We start from the raw sequence: 19,665 nt of genomic DNA, 5'->3' as shown, positions 1-19,665 counted from the left end.
GGCCTCATGCATGCCTGCAGAGGGGATTTTCTCAGCACAAACAGGATTAAAATAAAGCAGCATTTATCCCCCAAACTTTAGTTTACTGTCCATACTTACGGGATGCTGTTTACGAAACAGTATTACGTTTTTTGATCACTTGGAGGCAGGCCTTTAAATAGCTGACTTTAGCATTTCATTTTGGTCAACAAAGTCGACTGAATCATCTAAATAAAAGGGGAGTCCTAATTGTCCTCTACAGATTCAAGTTTATTTGAATTGTTTCAAAAGATGCTATGCAAAGTGTAAATAAAGGACATTAAAATACCTCAGAGAGGAATGCTGGGCTTCGGGTTCGACTGCGTGTGAGGAATGTTGGCTTAACGGAGAGGAGCTCTGGCTTGTCTCCACTGATTTGGAGCGGCCGAATGAACTCTGATATCAAAGATCTGCTTGTTGGAGCTTCATTGCCTGTGGAACAAACACAGCGTCTCTCGTCAGATCCTCACAGCTCAAAAGCAGAACTTATTCCAAGCTTGTGACCAAAAAAGGCCTGAAAGTAAACAGTGCAAAACAATCACCAGTCCTGTCAAAATCTTTTCATGAAAAACAGAGGCAGAAATACAAACTTAATAGCCACTAACCAAGAGGTGCCCAAATTCTTTTCAGTGAAGGGCCAAAAATGAATCGGGATGGAGGGTCGCGGGCCAAAACTAAACATTCATGTTGCAGTGCATGTAATTAAATGTGCCTATAGCATAATTGCGCAAAATAATAACTCATACAAAGTAATTTTGAAAATGAGTAACACTATTCTTTATTGTGTTTCACAGCATGAAATTACTGAACATCCATATGGCACAAATACTAATTAGGCATACTGCCTTGAAATTAATTTCAGTATAAAAGTACTCATGTTCCCAACTATTTTTAAACTTTCTCTTATCAGTGTGCCACTACCTCACACGCTCCATCTCTGCCATGACCTCAGTATCTTCTCACTGACTCACTCTCTGATCATGGGCTTCTGAGCTGACGGGAGCTCAACAGCGCCACCCTACCCCCGATGTAACACAATGTTAATTTGTGGTCAGGAGAGGAAATGCAACAATAAATAAATATTGAAAGAAATATTTAGACTGCTGGCAGTGGGAAAATAATAATTAAAAAAAAAAAATTCGAACATGGGCAGCGGGCCAAAAATAATAGCTTGTGGGCCAAAGTTGGCCCGCGGGCCCCAAATTGGACAGCCCTGCACTAACCTAACCTATGTCAGTGAAATTTATTTTATCTAAGGATTTGAAGAGTTAAATTTGTCCTTGAGGTGTTATTTAAACGGACACCTCACAAAACTGTGTGCTCCAGTTTCCAGAGATTTCTCTTATTTATGACATGAACTAAACATTGTAAGAGTTGAATGATACTTGCTCCTGTAATTAGAGCAGAGTTTGTTTATTCAGTAAACAAGTGGAAAAAAATCTGAAAACATTTTCTTGCTAGCGGATATTTCTCTCTAAGATTGAGTATTTCATTAACAGTTTGTGTTTACTGCAGATTGCATCAGCCTCTCAGATGGTGACTTTCAGCAGTGATTTCTTCCAGCTCATTGTAACTCCTCCCCTTATAGGACACAAAGAAGTTACTGCCAGAGGCTTCTACATGGCAGGTATGATACATTTATTCAGTTCCAGAGTCTCTTATTATTAACTTGAGTCACCACAATCAATCACATAGAACAGTTTTCATTGTTTAGAAGAAAATTATGCTTAAACATTTATACATATGACCAAACTGCCTTTTAAGAGTTTAAATAAATGAAGCAATAGATGTCTAAAGAATCCCACACAAACCTTTTCCTATGGGGGCAGCCAGTCCATTGAGGAGCTGGGACAGGGATTTGTTGGGTGACCCTGGAGATTCACATAAAGTTAACGGTTCAGTGCTGAGGATGTCAAACTTCCCAGCTTGGAGCCGGAACTTCTCCAGCTCCTTGGACAGGAGGTTGAACTGCTCGCTCTGGTTCCGGCATTTTTCCTCCAGCTCCCGTACTTTGGCCTGATGACGGTCAGGGAGGAGAGTCATTGACAGGGGAATGGGAGACAGATGGAGATAGAGAGAGACAGAAAGAGAGAAACAGAGGACAAAAAGGGAAAGGATGGGATACAAGGAGGACAACAGAAGACAGAAATAATGAAACTAGAGGATGCATGACTGAACATTCTGTACACAAATACTTCAGTGTAAACACATACTGTATGCAAATTCGGTTCAGTATGTACAGTATAGAGAGGTATACATGTACTGCCTACACATAAATACAACATGGGATGAGATCTACTGTAGGACATAGAACACGAGGATCAGTCATTGCAGAGGAAACTTCCTGAAATGACTTTTTAACTTCTACTGACAGCACAGTGCTCAAATCACATGCAAAACTACAGCTAATGCAAACAACACTGAAAGGAGTATCTTGCCTCTTGGCACTTTGCATCACCAAACTGCACAGTGTCTGAGAGGATTAGATTCATTATTTTCTGTTTTTCTTGCTTTTGTCAAATAATCCTTTGAAAAGACCAAAGCCAATAATAATTTCATTTTGTGTCAAAGCTGGATATATCTAATTTCTCTGTGCCACACAGCTGCATTGTTCTTCAAAAAGCTGTTAAAACACACCAGTGAGCCAGAGTGGGGGTGTATGTTTCTTTATTATGATGAAAATTGGCACCAGAGTTTATTTTGAGTCAATCACTATTACACGGTCCTGCAGCTTTTAAAACTCTCGAGAGCACAGAATGTATTCAACCAGAGTTGAAAATAGTCCCTGTTGATGCCCCATTGATTTGATTGTTCTGTTTTTCTTGGTGTGTGTGCTAAAAACTACAGTGAACAGCTTCTTCTATAAATGAGACTGCTGTTTATTCCAAATGAATAAAATGATTTATGAAAACAAAAAAAATTTCCAGGATATATAAAGAAAATCTAACAATGATTCAATATTTTTAAATCCTTTTTAAAGACCCTCTTCTTACATTTTAAGACCTATCTAGCCTAACCTAACCAGTTACATCGATGACACGGTTGCGCATATAGTCATGGATGAAAGTACTGGCAGCCCTGGAATTTTTCCAGAAAATACACCATTTCTCCCAGAAATTGTTGCAGTTACAAATGTTTTTGTAACACAAAAAAGCAGAAGACAAAAGCTAAAATTGACACAATTTTACACAAAACTCAAAATATGGGCCAGACAAAATTGTTGGCACCCTCAACTTAATATTTGGTTGTACAGCTTTGGGAAAAAATAGCTGAAACCAATCACTTTCTATAACCATCAACAAGCTTCTTACACCTCTCAACCCGAATTTTGGGCCACTCTTGATTTGCAAACTGCTCCAGGTCTCTCAGATTTGAAGGGTGCCTTCTTGCAACAGTAATTTTGAGATCTCTCCGTAGGTGTTCAATGGGATGTAGATCCAGACTCATTTTTGGCCACTTCAGAACTCCTCAGTGCTTTGTCTCCTACCATTTCTTGGTGCTTTTTGAGGTCATTGTCCTGCTGGAACACCCATGACCTCTGATGCAGACCTAGCTTTCTGACACTAGGCCCTACATTGCAGCCCAAAATCTCTTGATGGCCTCCAGAGTCCATGATTCCTTGCACACAGTCAAGGCACCCAGTGCCAGAGGCAGCAAAACAACCCCAAAACATCCTTGAACCTCCACTATGTTTGACTGTAGTTACTGTATTCTTTTCTTTGTAGGCCTCATTCCATTTTCTGTAAACAGTAGAATGATGTGCTTTTCCAAAAAGCTCTACCTTAGACTCATCTGTCCACAAAATGTTCTCCCAGAAGGATTGAGGCTTACTCAGGTACATTTTTGCAAACTCCAGTCTGGCTTTTTTATGTCTCTTTGTCAGCAGTGGGGTTCTCCTCGGTTTCCTGCCATAGCGCTTCATCTTATTCAGATAACAATCTATGGTCGGGGCTGACACTTTTGCACCCTGAGTCTGCAGGACAGCCTGAATCTGTGTGGAAGTTGACTGAGGATGTTTATCCACCATTCCAACTATCCTGCGTTGCATTCTTTTGTCAATTTTTCTCTTCCGTCCACGTCCGGGGAGATTAGCCACAGTTCCATGGATTATAAACTTCTTGAATATACTATGCACAGTGGACAAAGGAATTTAAAGATCTCTGGAGATGGTCTTGTAACCTTGAGATTGTTCATAATTTTCCACGATTTTGTTTCTTAAGTCCTCAGACAATTCTCAGCTCTTCTTTCTCATCTCCATGCTTGGTGTGACGCATGCAGGCACACAACATAAAGGTTGAGTCAATTTTTATACATTCTAACTGGTTTCAGATATGATTTCTATATTACCAGCACCTGTTACTGCCACAGGTGAGTTTAAATTAGCATCACATGCTTGAAATAAAATAATTTACCCACAGTTTTAAAAGAGTGCCATTAATTTAGTCCAGTCCATTTTTTAGTTTTTTTTGTAAAATTAAATTTTGGGTTTTTTTCTTCTATTTCTTTTGTGTTGTTCCAATGCACATAAATGAAATAAACATGTGTATACCAAAACCATTTGTAACTGCAACAATTTCTCTGAGAAATGGTGTATTTTCTGGAAAAGTTCCAGGGGTGCCAATACTTTTGTCCATGACTGTATGTTTTGTGCTGATAGTAAGACAAGAATGTGACAAAAAGAAAAGAAAATGCCATTAGTATTTCTATTGTAGTATGTAAATTAAGCTTTCTTGAAGCATTTTGGGACAAGACTATAACAAAAAGAATCAGATACCATAAGGTAGCTGAATGGAAGGTCTTATTTTTCTAATTAAGTGGCCTAAAAGTAGCTTTCCTAACATCTAGAAGCATCTATTTACGAGCACTGCCATTAAAACTAAAAACCTGAACAGCCTGCAACTAGGTATTAAGAAATAAAGGGTATAATTACCAATTTCAGGAAACTTAAAATCAGTCATTCTGATTTCAAAGCATTGATGTGTCGGTAATCACCTTAATGTTGCAGCTGATCAGCCATAGCTCACAATGATTGTACTCAGTTCAACAATTTATCTCCCATGTGTGATTGAATCAAAATATAAAAAACAAAAGCAGAAAAACTAGCCTACAACCTTTTTAGACGAATAGTCTATAAAACAAAATATAAAACTACAAAATTTAAGACCTCAAAGTCTTGCATTTAAGAATTAATTATTAAAACCCTTAATTTTGGCATAATTGATTTATCAACTTTTAATACGTTTTAGGATCCTGCAGACACCCTCTATTTGTAACATCTTAATTTGTAGTAAACTGCCTTAAATCCTTTAGTGGTCCTTTTCAAAGGATTAGTTATACAAAATAATGGTGACAATAAAAATAGCATTTAATTGCATATACTACCACTTATAAACTTAATAAAGTCATTTGAGCAGGAATAAAGGAAATCCAGGTGCTAAAACACATTTTCTAATGTTGATATATCATGTTTTACTTTTCAATCTTAAACAGTAATGGCACCAAGGCCACCAAGGAATTTGTTTGCGCTGCCCAACAGAGAACAAAGTCCCCTGCTTATTTCCCTTCTTTAGCTGTTCAATGAATCCATTTCATGCAGACAGTGGTGTTAGATACAACATGCTGTTAGAAGACGGACAACAAAAAGAATTCCTCTACTGATGAAAAAGAATTTGTAAATCTAGAGCTACGAGTTCCCACAGCATCATACAGTTCTCAGGTGTATGGTAAACACATGCTGGATAACACATGCAATGCTGCAATGAAAAAGGACCACCCTCATCAATGTTCAGCAAAGTAAACTTCTAATAATGACACAGTCTTATACTTGTACACAAAGGCTTAGGCCTAAAATATTGGCTAAAATTAGGTCTCCATTTGTAATTAACTTTAACATTAATTTTTTAGTATTGTGTCTTCTTTGTTTACAACTGAACAAACACTCTGAGCAGGTGTTTGGTTTTATAAATTTAAATTTGCTCTCTGCAAAGTATTTCACAATGAAGAACTGAGGTAGGTCACCAAGGCCCCAGGCATTCCTCTTTAATTTCAGGCGATCCATATTCTGAATCTTGATTTCACAACTGGAATCTTTCATCAATTGTTAAGCAAGCGTTGCTGAATTTTTCTCTGTGATCAAGTTAGAAAGACCTCCACTTCATGCTGTCAGTCATCTCCCAGACTTCTGAACTTGTGCGTTTGCTTTGATGGGAAATGTGAAACAGAGCTGAGTGGGTAGCAAAGCCCACAAAAAGCAGACTTGAATATTTCTGAAAAGCAAAAGCACTGATCACACTTCAAACTGATTCTGAACTGACAACTACTTAGCTACCTTATGCTCACAGAATGCCATTAGTATATCATGTAAAAACTAAAAGGTCTAAGAAAAGATCAAGAAAACAAATGAAAACAATTCTGAAATACCTGCATGCTGTCCAAGTGGTTCTGTATTAGCATAAACACACACCCATTCAGTAAAAAGAGATGTAGGAAAGAAACAAAGTACGATTACACATGTGATCACTCATACACATCTTAACAGCACAAAATACTTTCAAATCTTTCAAATCTTCCTCTTTTTAAAACTGAGTTAAATTCAACTGTTTATCTCGCAAATATATTTATATTTCATTTGAAAATATCAATGAACGCAATGTTCACTCTGCCAAAATTCAATTTTGTTCTAGTCAAGAAGGAAAAGAAGAGCAAAAAAGTTCAAGTAGAGAGGTTAAAATAGCAGAAAATGGCTGAAGCTATACACAAGTGTGCCTCAGAGCCGAATGTTCCCCTAAACTACAGCTCTACTGAAAAACGCACAGTCAGTCAACCCCCAAGAGTCTGACACTCACCTCTAACAGATGGACAGCGCCTTCATGTTCCTTTTTAGCTTCAACCTGAGCCTGGGAAACAGAGTTCAGATAAATTTTATTTACATGACACTTTAGTTTTACTTCCACCCTATATGAGGACACCATATCAGATTAAAATCCTCAGCAACATCCTTGATTTTGGACAATATAAGCTGTTACTAACCCATGACCAGCTTAAGATATCAAGGCTTGTCTAACACCATTTTTATGATCCTGCAGTGCCTTGCATAAGTATTTAACTCCCTGAACTCTTAATGTTATCTTTATTGTCAAATGGATTTCTTTGAGGTTATATTTAATGCATCAACAACACAAAACATTCAGTTTTTAAGAGTGTGGAAGAGGTAAACTTTGGCTGTATTCAGATTATTTAAAAAATAAATAAATGCAAGAAAAAGCTGAAAGTGTTTTGTAGTACAAGAGAAACTATGATTAAATGCAGCCAATTGCCTCCAGTTAACTCATACATTCAGTACATGTTTATTTCTGGAGTACATCTGTATTTATCAAATGGTAAAGCTTAAATAAGTCTGTATCAACTACAGTTTTAACACTGTATATGTGGAAAATAACAATAATTTTGAATGTTTATATGAGGCACTTGATTCTGATTAAAGCTGATACAGCAGGATTAGCATTTCTAATCTACTGTCAAACACTTCCTTATGAGGACCTCTTACCTGTGAGCACCTGCCAGCAGATCCGAAATTACAAGCCTGGGGCGAGATGTGACTAACAGATATACGTTTTAGTTCTTTTTATTTTGGCTTTCCTCTTCATTAATCAATTCATTTTGGTAAGCTGAAACTGGCTCTGTGTTCAGTTTATGGGAAAGACCTATCACCTTTATCCTGCCAAAGGTAAGAAAAGATCACACACACCATTCACATAAGCACCTAAAAAATCCCCAATATTATCTGCATGTGTGATTGAAAACAACCAATTTTCACCACGACTTTTTTTCTGCCATTTCACTAGTTTGTCCCATGTTAGAATAATCTGATTTGTGAAAGCAGCAGTAAATATTCAGAAAATCATATACAGGCAAGCAGAAGGAAGTGATGTTTATTTCATGCAGCCAGCATGAGACCATAGACTGTTAAATGCTGGATCAGAATGATCTCTGCTCTGCTCTCATAATGAAACTGCTTCATTAAGTTCACTGATAGGGATAGTCTGCCGCTGTGTGGAGCATTAATGAACAATCAACTCAAGAGGATTCTAGGGGAAGTCCTCCTGAAATTCTCTATTCATTTCCATTGCATATGCAGCTTTACAGCAGGATAATCAGCAAAGACATGAAGAAGATACTGATGTAAATCTTTATGCTTAGCTGAAGTAACCGGCTGCAGCTTTTGCGAAGAGCACAAATGTATAGTGCAGTATCAACCTCCTCATCTTACCATCTTTAACATTTGGCATGAAAACCTACAGGAATGACCAAAAGAAGTCTTCACTAACTCACACCCACACAGCTCTTTCTAAGCTGACCCAGAGCATGGACAGTTCAAAGAAAAGTAAAAGAGCAAATAGCTGCCTGTCTGATACAGAGAGTTCAAGTGGCCACAGCCTGACCACTGGACCAAAGGTAGTTTCTGTTTGAGGCAGTTCATCTTTGTAAAACTGTCCTGACATTGTATTCCCACATATCTTATACTCTGACTGAATAAAGACTTATTCAAAATATTTTGCAGGAATCATTTTTCTATTTTTCAGCAGTGATTACCTACTTCAGTTTGGAAATAAAAGTTTGAGTAGTTGTGAATTATAGAAGAAATATGGCCTAGACTGAAGCATCATTTTTAACCAATTAAAAATATGTTCCACACATTATAAATAGAGAAGACTCGTATATTCAAAGGGAATATGGTTTGGGTATTGTAGAAGCACTGAACTGTACAGAAACATAGCATAATACACGCAATTTTTCTTATGGGAACTAGAAACATCTGTTGAGAAAAACAAGTGTTCCACATGAATATGAGAGCATCTGTGGGCTTTACAATTTCATAAATCTACTTTGCAGGCAATTAATTTGGGAGAATGCAGAGAGCAGGCTGAGTCTGAGGGAAGATAAGGCAGTAATGAGCTTCTGTTAATGAGAGAAAAAAGCTGAGAAGTCTGCCTGTGAAAGGCTGACTGTGAAGTTAGAGCAACACTGCATCAACAGCAACACTGGGGTACACACGCTGTTTCTAGAGAAGGCATTGGTGACTATTCATATCATGTTCACACAATCAGCAATCTCAGCCATCGCAGGCTTTGCTTTGACATTACAGTCAACGCCAGTGCAAGGAGTTGGAAGCCTGACCATCAAATGGCCTGGGCCAGCATTTTTGTTTAAAGCAAGCCTGGAAAAAGTGTCATATCTACTCTGGGCTTTGAATGTTTGATATGCTTGCTCGTAACAAACACGAGGAGTGCTCCTGAACTGTCGAGCACTCAGAGTGTGGGGAGTGATGGACTGCTGAAGGATGGGGTAAAGTGGATGCATAGTGAGAGCGGTGATGAAAATAATGAGAGAGGTGAGTGCTATAGTCTACAGAGAGCTCAATTCTTTCATCTGCTCTCTTTGATACAGTTTTGAGAGGACCTTCACCTTTGTTTGACTTTATGTATTGCACCACTGCTTAACAAAAAGCTCTTTGACCCATGACTCTAGCGTAAGCTAGGCAAACAAGAAAGCCAAAAAAGTCCCCCTACCTTCTGAAGAAGGTCAATCTCCTGCTGCTTTGCATTGAGTACAGCCAAGGCCTGCTCATGCTCCAACTCTAGCTGCTGCCTCCGCTCTGCAGCCTCGCGCATATGCTGTCCGGAGGGGGTGCAGGGGTGGAGAGCCAGGGTGAGGATCGTGGAGGGGGAGCATAGAGACGGCTGCTGTTAGTGAAACTAAAATCTAACGGCACTGAGCCAACACAAAATGCATCTCCAGTCTTCTCCTCCACACTCAGAAACAACACAAGGTGTTACATGTGCACACAGATCATACATAAAGAGGCTGGTTAAGAGTGTACTGACCTTTAGTACCTTAAGAACAAGTAAGACATAAACTGCGCCACAGCATATGCCACGTGACAACAGATTATGTCGAATGATCTGCTGGAGAGATCAGATCAAATTTTGCACCAAAGTGCTTATGGATGAGGACTTGAGATGCTTTGCTGTGTGAACAAAAAGACTAACATCAATTCACATTCAGGTTTGCTGCCCCCTTTAGGTAACACAACACCCGTGCGAAGTCTGGTTACATGGACTGTTTGAAAGGCAGTCCTCAGCCATGTTGTCTTTGCATGATCAATACAGGGTTTTACGTTACATGAAAGGGTGAGCAAACTCCTGCGTGCTCACTTGTCTGTGGTCATCCATAACAACAAAAGAAGCCATCCAATACAAGGGACTGAATGCTAGGCTCTTCATCACACAATTTGCCTGTGTCATCCAGTCACATTACTGCTCCCACTGTATGTGAATTCTTGTCAGGTGGAAAAAGCAAATGACATTTTCATGCCAGTAAAAACTGAGGTCAAAGATAGGTAATGTCATCAAACTTGACATTATCATCATGAAGAGTGAATCAGTCTCTCTATCTCCTCTTCTTCCTCCTCCTGTCATCATAAAGCCAAACTCTTTGTCCTGCCTCATGCAAAAAAATCACATTCCACAGTGCTGTGGTCATATAGCCAGGTGACCATTCATGTCTGGTAGCAGCCCACGCATAAAGGGAAAGATAAGCACAGCCACTGAGGTGGACAGGAAGCATTCAGAATGGGAATAAACAGGGCTACTGCCTAACAGGCAGACATGGTAGTGATACCTTATAAATCTAGCATGGGCAGAGGGTTCAGGGAACAGTTAAGGGAGGGTGGGACAACATGAAAGGGCACAACAGGAAAGGGAAAGAGGGCAGACTGCTCCAAGCTTCTACTCTTTCACAGCTCCTGGTCAGACCTCCCAACACGACACTGGAAGGCAACAGACATGTCAGGGACATTAGACAGTAAAGCTGAAGAGAACCAGATGGAGGCAGTGTAGCACAGGTAGGAGAGGGGGTACTTGCAAAGGGTTAGGCTGCATTAAACACCTGACTTAGGATCCCCGCAGAGACAGACAACAAGAAATAGAAATGCGCGCAGCACTGACAGGTAGAAGAGTGCCCTTAGAGCTGGTGTCCTTACCTTGAGCACCTGCTCTAGGTTCTCCAGTTTGTCTTGGAGCTGGTTCTTCTCCCACAGGGCTAAATCTCTCTCCTGCGTCACAGCACCAAGGGTCTCTTTGAGCTGGGCATACTCAGACTTCACCTGTGCACAAAGAAAAAGTAGAAGACAGAGACACTGAGAGTGCAGCTGTACTCCAGTTTATTTCCTCAGGGTGAAATTAGCCCATTTCAGTCTTACTTATTTATAAAACTGCTTTAAAGTCAGGCCTTTGTAAGGAAACTGCATGTCTATCTTTACAAATATAAGACTGGTCATTATCAGTCTCCCTTACAAGAAAGGTAACTTCAAGCATCCTTGTCTGCCTGAATTCTTTGGCCACCAAGAGATTAATGGGCCAAAACTCTCTGAAGTCTCCATGTTTTTTTTCACAGATACAGCAATCAAAACCACAAATGATTAAAGTGATGGATATGGTGTACATTTGCTGGCCTTTTGATTTGCAGCAAGCTGTTACATTTTGTTTTGGAACAAGCTAAATGCAGGTGTCCTGCTGGGTTTTTACTGCACTGAGAAATTAAAGGTACCCTGATGGTTGTTCATACCAATATATTAATTATTTCTTATCTTATTGTTTCTTATTGAAAGCATTTCCTTCTTTTAACACAGAAGCAAAGCTGATCGTTGTTGAAGTTCTTTTGTCCTGTCTCATTTGCTTAATGACTGAAACATTAAGCTGGTATGCACACACTGAAACATTTCAACCAGTTTTCAAAAATACCACAAAGTACCTTTAAGGCAGGCTTAAAATATGTGTCACAGTTAGCTAACCATTCTGTACTGTTGATTAAAAAATGCTATTTCAGGAGCTTTACAATGAAAGAGTAATTGCAGACCACACTAACAGTGTAATCACAACAGATTGGATATCAATACAACATGATTATACTTTAGCTAATTAGTACAATGCTAAGCTGATTCACATTTAGGAACTAAGGTCAGAGGTTTGAATGTGACAGACAATTTATAATGAATATAATTACAAGTAAAACTGTAATTTTACAAGTAATTAAACCAGCTCTCTAACATCATGACTAGCTAATTTTTATAAATTAATGAATAATACTGGAACTGTATCAAAGCAGGAGTTAAGAATATGCTGAATGAATTATTTGCAGCTTGTACCTTTTTACTAGGAAAGAAAAACACCTTTTAGTATTATCTACTAAACTAACACCAGGAGGTCGCCTAACATAAAGGAGAGTTAAATCAGGGACTTTAATACCCTTCCAGAACTGTCAGTATGGTTTCCAAAAGAGATGCACCGATTGTGAAACTTATGGCTGACTCTAAAACCAATGTTTGACGTAACTACTGAACCATTCCAATGCATATATCAACGTTTTTCATCATATAGTTCTATAGAGTTGGTTTAGGAACATGGACCATGCCTCTATCAAATCCTGTTGAACATACATTAGCACGCCTCACTCATCCATTTGCTCCTGACTCTGCTCTCTCACCTCTCACACCCAAAACCTCTTTACTGCTTACTTCTCTCTGTCTAAATACAGGAACCACTGGGGGCTCCTTACTGAGAATGACAAGGAGACAGTTCCCCCATCAGAGTCTCAAACCCTCTGGTTCCCTCACATTGTACCAACATCAGCAGACACCAGTCAGCCACCTAGCTCCTGCACCCAGGTCTTGACTCCAGCTTTCTTATGCTGAAGAATTGCCAGCTTAAGTCAGTCCATTATTCATCTCGGACCACAACCAATACCATCAACTTGAGTCTTAAATTCTCAGGTTTCCTTGGAGCTAACCAGTTTGTGACAGCCCAACATAATCTTTGCATCCATCTGCTTGGTTCCTTATAAATTCATCCCTCCATCTCTCAACCTCTATAATCATCTCATTAAGCTATCTAAATCCATGTTCTTATTGCCATGGTTTTGTCAGTGAAACTTCTTTTGGTGTAAGACTCCAAATATTCCAACATTTGATGTAACATTTGATCATGAAAACAAATCACATTTTGTCTAACTGGTCACGTCTACTGCCCTCAAAAAGTATCTTATTGATTCAGCAGCTAGAAATACCAGATGTAAGCATAGACTAAATTAGGCACAACAGATCAACATGGCTAACTGATATCTGCTTATGCCACTTCATCTGACCAGTGGCTGGTGTTTGTAAACAGGGCTAATATTGGCCGACACTGATGTTAAACCGATACATCAGTGTTTCCTCAAATATTAGTGTTTCCCTCAAATAACAGCTTTATTTAACTTGTAATGTCTTCTACATTTATGCATATGTCTTTTTCTTTTCTGTTTTTATTCTTATTTGTATTTACCTACTTGCTACTTTGTCTTGGTGCTGCTCCAACACTTGAACTCCCCCTGGGGATCAATAAAGGATCATTTTGGCTTATTTTGACTGTTGTTCAGTATTAATTTTCAGCCCAATGCCAAAAAGGCACGAAGAGGAGAATGGCAGGTTTCAAGAATGAAATCCTTTAAATATTACAGTACTAATGCAAGAGTAACATAATTCAATCACTTTCATGGATATTGGTCGAAATACAAATAAATTATGCCTCTCTACCAACCAAGCATCAAGCATTTTACTGACTGAAGCAAAAACGTGACATTTAGACGGTACTCTAATCTATCACTGCTAAACAAAACAAAATGCCTTAAATACATGAAAATAAGTCATTTTATTTCTACTTATTGATTATTATCATTTTTAATACAGAGCAGCTGCATCTTTATTTATGAGGTATTTTTTACCAGCTTTTTAAATGCCCCTTCTTGGCTGCATAACGACTGGCTCCTGCAACCGTAATGTGGCGAAACCCTTTCCTCAGAGCAGCCATGAATGACTAATGATTCCTGGAGGAGGGCGTTTCAACAAACATCAGCAAAGCGAAACACAAACAGATTCAGTGAGTCTGTCCATGAACGGGCTGACTTCACACAGCAGAACTATCCACATGGACTGTCAGACCTAATGTAGACAGATCGAACAAAACTATATTGGATCCAGCAGAAGCAGGTCAATAGTCTATTATGGGCAGAGGGAGGTGCAGTTTGTAGCCCCTCCCAGTTCATTCAGAGACGATAGGGATCAGAACATAGGGTGTTAGCGAGGGCTAATATCCGCACTGCCCTGCAGAGTGCTGCTCTCATATCCGTCAGTGTGATAACTGTTCAGGACAGCTGCTCCGAAAGCTGCCTTAGTCCTGATAAGATGTCAATAACCTGCATCCCACCCTTCTTCACCCCAACAACCTGCCAGTCAGCACCTTTAGGAAAAAGTCTCTGTGTCTATAAAGAATCTGCTGCTGTGTGTTTGCTGATCTACTTTGATTTGTGTTATCCACTCTTAAGGCTTTTGAGGTCTTGAGGCTAACAGGAAGGTAAGTGACTTAGGTCTGGAGAATTGTAACTTTCATTTGTAGGCTGTATATTGAGCCGAAAGGCTCCATTTATCCGGCATCCTCGGGCAAGTTAGAGTTTGACCCAGAAATCCATCTAATAAAGTATAACTGTAAAGGCCACAGAGGCTGTAAACTATGAAGACACAAGACTGACACTGAGGTGATATGTCATGTTTTTCATGAACTTTTTACTTACATTAGATCGCATTATTAATCATGCAACTCTAAAACATCTATCTTTACCTGCTTCATATGTGCCACATATGAAGAACAAGGATGTGTTTAGATGCATTCCTTCTTACCATCAATGATACCTGCTTATTTTCATGCCAGTCAATAACAATGTGATTGAAAAATCATTTATTTTTCAGCACTAAACCTGACAGTGATAGCTATTTATTTATTTTTTAATTGGATCACACCGGCAAAGGCTGGATTAAACACAGACTTTTCTCCATCACAAACACAAAAACTGCATAGTAGCTTTATGGTTAGTTTTGTTTATTGCTTAGTAGTTAGCATAGTAAGCTTCCAGTTAGACTATTTTGTTAAACTAAACATTTTTAAGAAAAAATTGAGATAATTATAGACATAACCAGCCATAACCAGGAGTGGAGCTCCTCCTATTTAATATTTTTCCTATTAAATGAGATATTGATTGTCTCCAAAGCACAGGTCGCATGGGATTAGTATTACCTGTTAACCTCTGATAATTTGTGATTTACCCCCTTCGGTAAATGAGCAGAATTAGCAAAGTCTTTAATGTACTCAGATTTACAGACATTTTTAATAATAATAATAAAAAAAAAACATGATGCTGTGGCATGAAAGAAGTCTATACAAAAAAGCAATGCAGTGCCCACGACGACAAGCCAAGCGTGGCTTGCCATCATTGAAGGCAATCACAATGTGGAGCATTTTCAAGATGAGATTCTGCAACCAGTGGCAATCCCAAATCTCCACAGTCTGGGACTATAGAACAAGTAGAACAAGGAGCTAAGGTCACCAAAACTGCTTCTTGTACACGTTTCTCTCTGCTAGAAAAAAAAACCATGCATTTTAAACATGGGACCTAATGGGGGACACCATATTTTTTGCAGCTAACATGAACACTAAAGGAACTGCAGGTTTTTGAGCTTTTGTAACTTTTCATTGCTCTCAAAAATTCTACAGGAGATCATCAAAGTCATTATAATTAGTTCCCAGCAGACATTATGGATACACATATTTCTAAAAAGAATAAATGTCAGCACCATGGTGGTGTCATAAAAAAATCAGAGGATCACGACTTAGGATTTGTCCTCCAGCAGCAATTAATGTCAGCATTTTGAATAAAGGCAGGGAAGATCCTGCTAGACTGTCTCAGAATGTGTTGCAGGTGTACTCAGATGTGACCTTAAAATAATAACATTGTACAGTCATAAAACAATAACTTAAGACATTTTTTTCCTCTTACCTTCTCATGCTCAGATGCCTTGTGGCTACTGTTGAACAATTGGAGGTTAAAGTGCTTATTCTCCTGAAGGAAATCTTGAAGCTCATTCTCCTAGACAAACGAAGCAGAAAGAAAGCAGTGTTTAGAGCCACAAAAGACACTGCGATTGCAATAAAGCACAGCACCCAAACTAAGCGCGTTGTTAGTGATAGCCCTTGCATTATTCATCTGAAGAGACTGCTGGAGGTTCTTTTTCATGTTTTAGAAAGCAAGCCTAAAATTTTAGCCACTTCAGTAGAGCAACAATGTAGTCAAAAAATTAACTTTTATGTTAACACTTTGGAGGAGATGTAATAAGACACCATGGGAATTTTCTTCTTCACTGCTCCCTGTGAGTCGATCTAAATCAGGCAAGCATTCTGATGTTCACACATAAACACAAATGGATCTCCCCTCTCTTATCATGTGTATAGCTGCAAGGGGAAGAAAAACCTCCATTGCAGAGGAGGAAAACTTAATTACATTCAATCAACAGTCATGAGGCGTGCCATGGATGCAATTTACAGTGTCAGCTAGATGCTCACTTCACTGCCGCTAGAGCAGCATGTAGGCCAAGTGTTGTTCTTGTCAAAAGTGAAGAAACCTACCAGCTCATGCATGATACATTTACAGTAAATACAGTGCTTCGTAATGGCCTGTGATGCATCCACTCCCACTCCCTTATGTTTTACTTATGAGGGATGTTTCAGAGGGCAAATGGAAACACGGGTAAACGTAAAGAAACAAACAAAAGTGCAAGGGTTCACATATGAACCAAGTAGGAAATGTTAAGTAAATTCCTATGTTGGAGGGGTGCGTGGAAAATCAGCAGAAGATGCCTGGTAAATAAACAACCTTTATGTTGCCAGTCATGACAATGAGCAATTTCACAGGAGACCTTTAACGGTTGTAAACCCATAGGCATAACTAATTCAATAATAGTGTCTGAATTCCTGCTTCAGGTTCAGTGTCCTTGTATAGTGCATGCCTTATTACCATCTCTGGTGCACTTGAGTAGTAAAGAGGTATCATTAATGTTACATGTAACACTGGGAATGTCCATTAAGACAGCTGAAAATGTGAGTTTTTAGGGTCAGGCTGTTGTTTTTGGAAACCCAGTGTGTTTTATTTAAAGCCTCTGACTAAAAATGCAGTTAAATATTTGGAGGTTAGTTATTATTTAGCCCCTTTCCAATGTAATTATTCTTTATTACATTCATGTTATAATGAGGAAATGATAACTAGACAATGCAGAAAAGATCTGATTAGAGGTTAGATTTACTACTCAAGCCTGAGATCAGCCTGACATGGCCCAGAGCAAGGTTGGGCCAGTATCCCTGCCCCTCCTGTCAAACATAGCAGGAAAATTATGTTCCACACTAGATTTTTTTTAGTGTTTGTCTATTTTTCTTGCACCAACTTTAAAACAACTTCCCTCAGAGCAAACCCACAACACAATTTATGAGTAGAGACATACTGCCCAGCCTTGGTCATGTGTAGTGAATCAAGACATCTTTTGAAAAAAATCTACACTCCAAGCAGTTTATTATATCTCTCTTTTTTAACATAATGAGAAAGAAAGCCTGTTAAAAAAGCTGCCAGCCTCCACTCTGCAAGAACATAGTTAAATAGTGCAGGGGGGATGAATGAAGGAGGCCACGCATGCACTTAAAAATGGGTGGAGAAAAAGAAGCAAATACAGGTGCATCTCAAAAAATTAGAATATCATAAAAAAGTTCAATATTTTTTGTCACTCTTTTCTGAAAGTGGAACCCATGTATTACATAGACTTGTTACACATTGAGTGAAACATTTCAGGCCTTTATTTCTGAAATGTTGATGATTATGGCTTACAGATAAGAAAACCCAAAATACAGTGTCTCAAAAAATTATATTACATAGGATCAATAAAAAAAGGATGGTTTACACAGAAATGCCAGGCTTCGGGAAAGTTTGTTGATTTTTATGCACTCAATACTCCGTGGGGCCTCCTTTTGCATGAATTACTGCATCAATGTGGCGTGGCATGGAGGCGGTCAGCCTGTTGCACTGCTCAGGTGTAATGGCAGCCCAGGTTGCTTCGATGGCGGCATTCAGGTCATCTGCATTGTTGGGTCTGGTGTCTCTCATCTTCCTCTTGACAATACCCCATAGATTCTCTATGGGGTTCAGGTCAGGCCAGTTTGCTGGTCAATCAAGCACAGTAACACCATGGTCATTGAACCAGCTTTTGGTACCCTTGGCAGTGTGGCCAGGTGCCAAGTCCTGCTGGAAAATGAAATCAGCATCTCCATAAAGTTCGTCAGCCGAAGGAAGCATGAAGTGCTCTAAAATGTCCTGGTAGATGGCTGCGTTGACTGTGGACTTCAGAAAATACAGTGGACCAACACCAGCAGATGTCATGGCAGCCATGGCATCTGCTATCAAATGCCGGAATGCCGCTATCAAAGCAACCTGGGCTGCCATTAGACCTGAGCAGTGCCACAGGCTGATTGCCTCCATGCCACGCCACATTGATGCAGTAATTCATGCAAAAGGAGGCCCAACCGGGTATTGAGTGCAAAGAAATCAACATACTTTCCCGAAGCCTGACATTTCTGTGTAAAACATCCTTTTTGATCCTATGTAATATTCTATTTTTTTGAGACACTGAATTTTGGGTTTTCTTATCTGTAAGCCATAATCATCAACATTTCAAGAAAAAAAGGCCTGAAATATTTCACTCTATGTGTAACAAGCCTATATAATATATGGGTTTCAATTTCACAAAAGAGTGACAAAAAATATTGAACTTTTTTATGATATTCTAATTTTTTGAGATGCACCTGTACTTAGCTTGATCATCTGTTCAAATTAAATTCAGTTATCAGTGAAGTGAGTGAAGAGAAGTGCATACTGTAACTTAGTCTGTAACAGACTGATGCTCTCCCAATAACTCTGTGTGCTCAGTGCACAGTGATATCTACACATCCACTCCTCATCCTCACTGCTCTGTTTATCAGAAACAATAAATAAGCCACATCTCTAGCACAAGCTTCTGTGTTTTGCTCATTAAGATCTCATTTGAAAAGATTTCTGTCATTAAAACAACTTAAACTTGTAGTTTAACGCTGTAATACAGCAGCCAGATTGTCAGGTTGAAACTGTGCTTGGCCCAGAGAGGATGGGATGGGACGGGATCAGAGAGAACAAGCACAGGCTTGTGTTGGGACAGAATTTTTGGACCTAGGATCTGATATGAATGTGTTGTCTGCTAATGGTGGTATGCATTTTATAAACAAAAGTATTTAGCTGCCTGACCATAACACCATTAGGGACTGTAACAACACTGCATTCACATACATGAACTTTAACATCGAGTTGGCCCCCTTTTGCAGCTTTAAACTTCTTGGGAGGCTTTCCACTAGAATTTGGAGAGTTTCTATGGGATTTTTGTAAATTCATTCTTTAGAGCATTCATGAGGTCAGTGACTGATGCTGGATGAGGAGGACTGACTTACAATCTCTATTCCTGTTCTTCCACACCAAACACACCAAACAATGTCTTTATAGTCCTTGCTTTGAGCACTGAGGCACAGTCATGATGGAATGGAAAAGGTCCGCAAACTCTTTCCACAAAGCTGGAAGCATAAGCATTGTCTAAAAAGTCCTGGCATGCTGAAGCATTAAGATTGCCCTTCCCTGGAGCTATGGAGTCTAGTCAAA

The 19,665-nt window shown here is 39.2% G+C and overlaps 1 protein-coding gene across 15 annotated transcripts in view; it reads right to left on the bottom strand.

Annotated features, from left to right (window-relative positions):
• The window catches only part of rimbp2b (RIMS binding protein 2b), a 139,789-nt gene that overhangs the window by 32,814 nt on the left and 87,310 nt on the right, over positions 1-19,665 (bottom strand). For 12 of the 15 annotated variants that reach the window (XM_041788585.1, XM_041788581.1, XM_041788584.1 and 9 more), the window contains 7 exons: positions 15,943-16,032; positions 11,060-11,182; positions 9,588-9,692; positions 6,864-6,914; positions 6,439-6,459; positions 1,830-2,034; positions 308-450 (listed from right to left, as the gene is read on the bottom strand). In XM_041788585.1, coding sequence (XP_041644519.1) covers positions 308-450; positions 1,830-2,034; positions 6,439-6,459; positions 6,864-6,914; positions 9,588-9,692; positions 11,060-11,182; positions 15,943-16,032 — 738 coding nt within the window. The remainder of the gene's footprint in view (positions 1-307; positions 451-1,829; positions 2,035-6,438; positions 6,460-6,863; positions 6,915-9,587; positions 9,693-11,059; positions 11,183-15,942; positions 16,033-19,665) is intronic. The other 3 variants (XM_041788582.1, XM_041788595.1, XM_041788596.1) reach the window with 1 other exon arrangement.

The sequence above is a fragment of the Cheilinus undulatus genome, linkage group 5 (genome assembly GCF_018320785.1).
Source record: "Cheilinus undulatus linkage group 5, ASM1832078v1, whole genome shotgun sequence".
Taxonomy (NCBI): Eukaryota; Metazoa; Chordata; class Actinopteri; order Labriformes; family Labridae; genus Cheilinus; species Cheilinus undulatus.
Note: the sequence above shows the minus strand (reverse complement) of the source record. Positions and strands in the feature narration are given on the sequence as shown.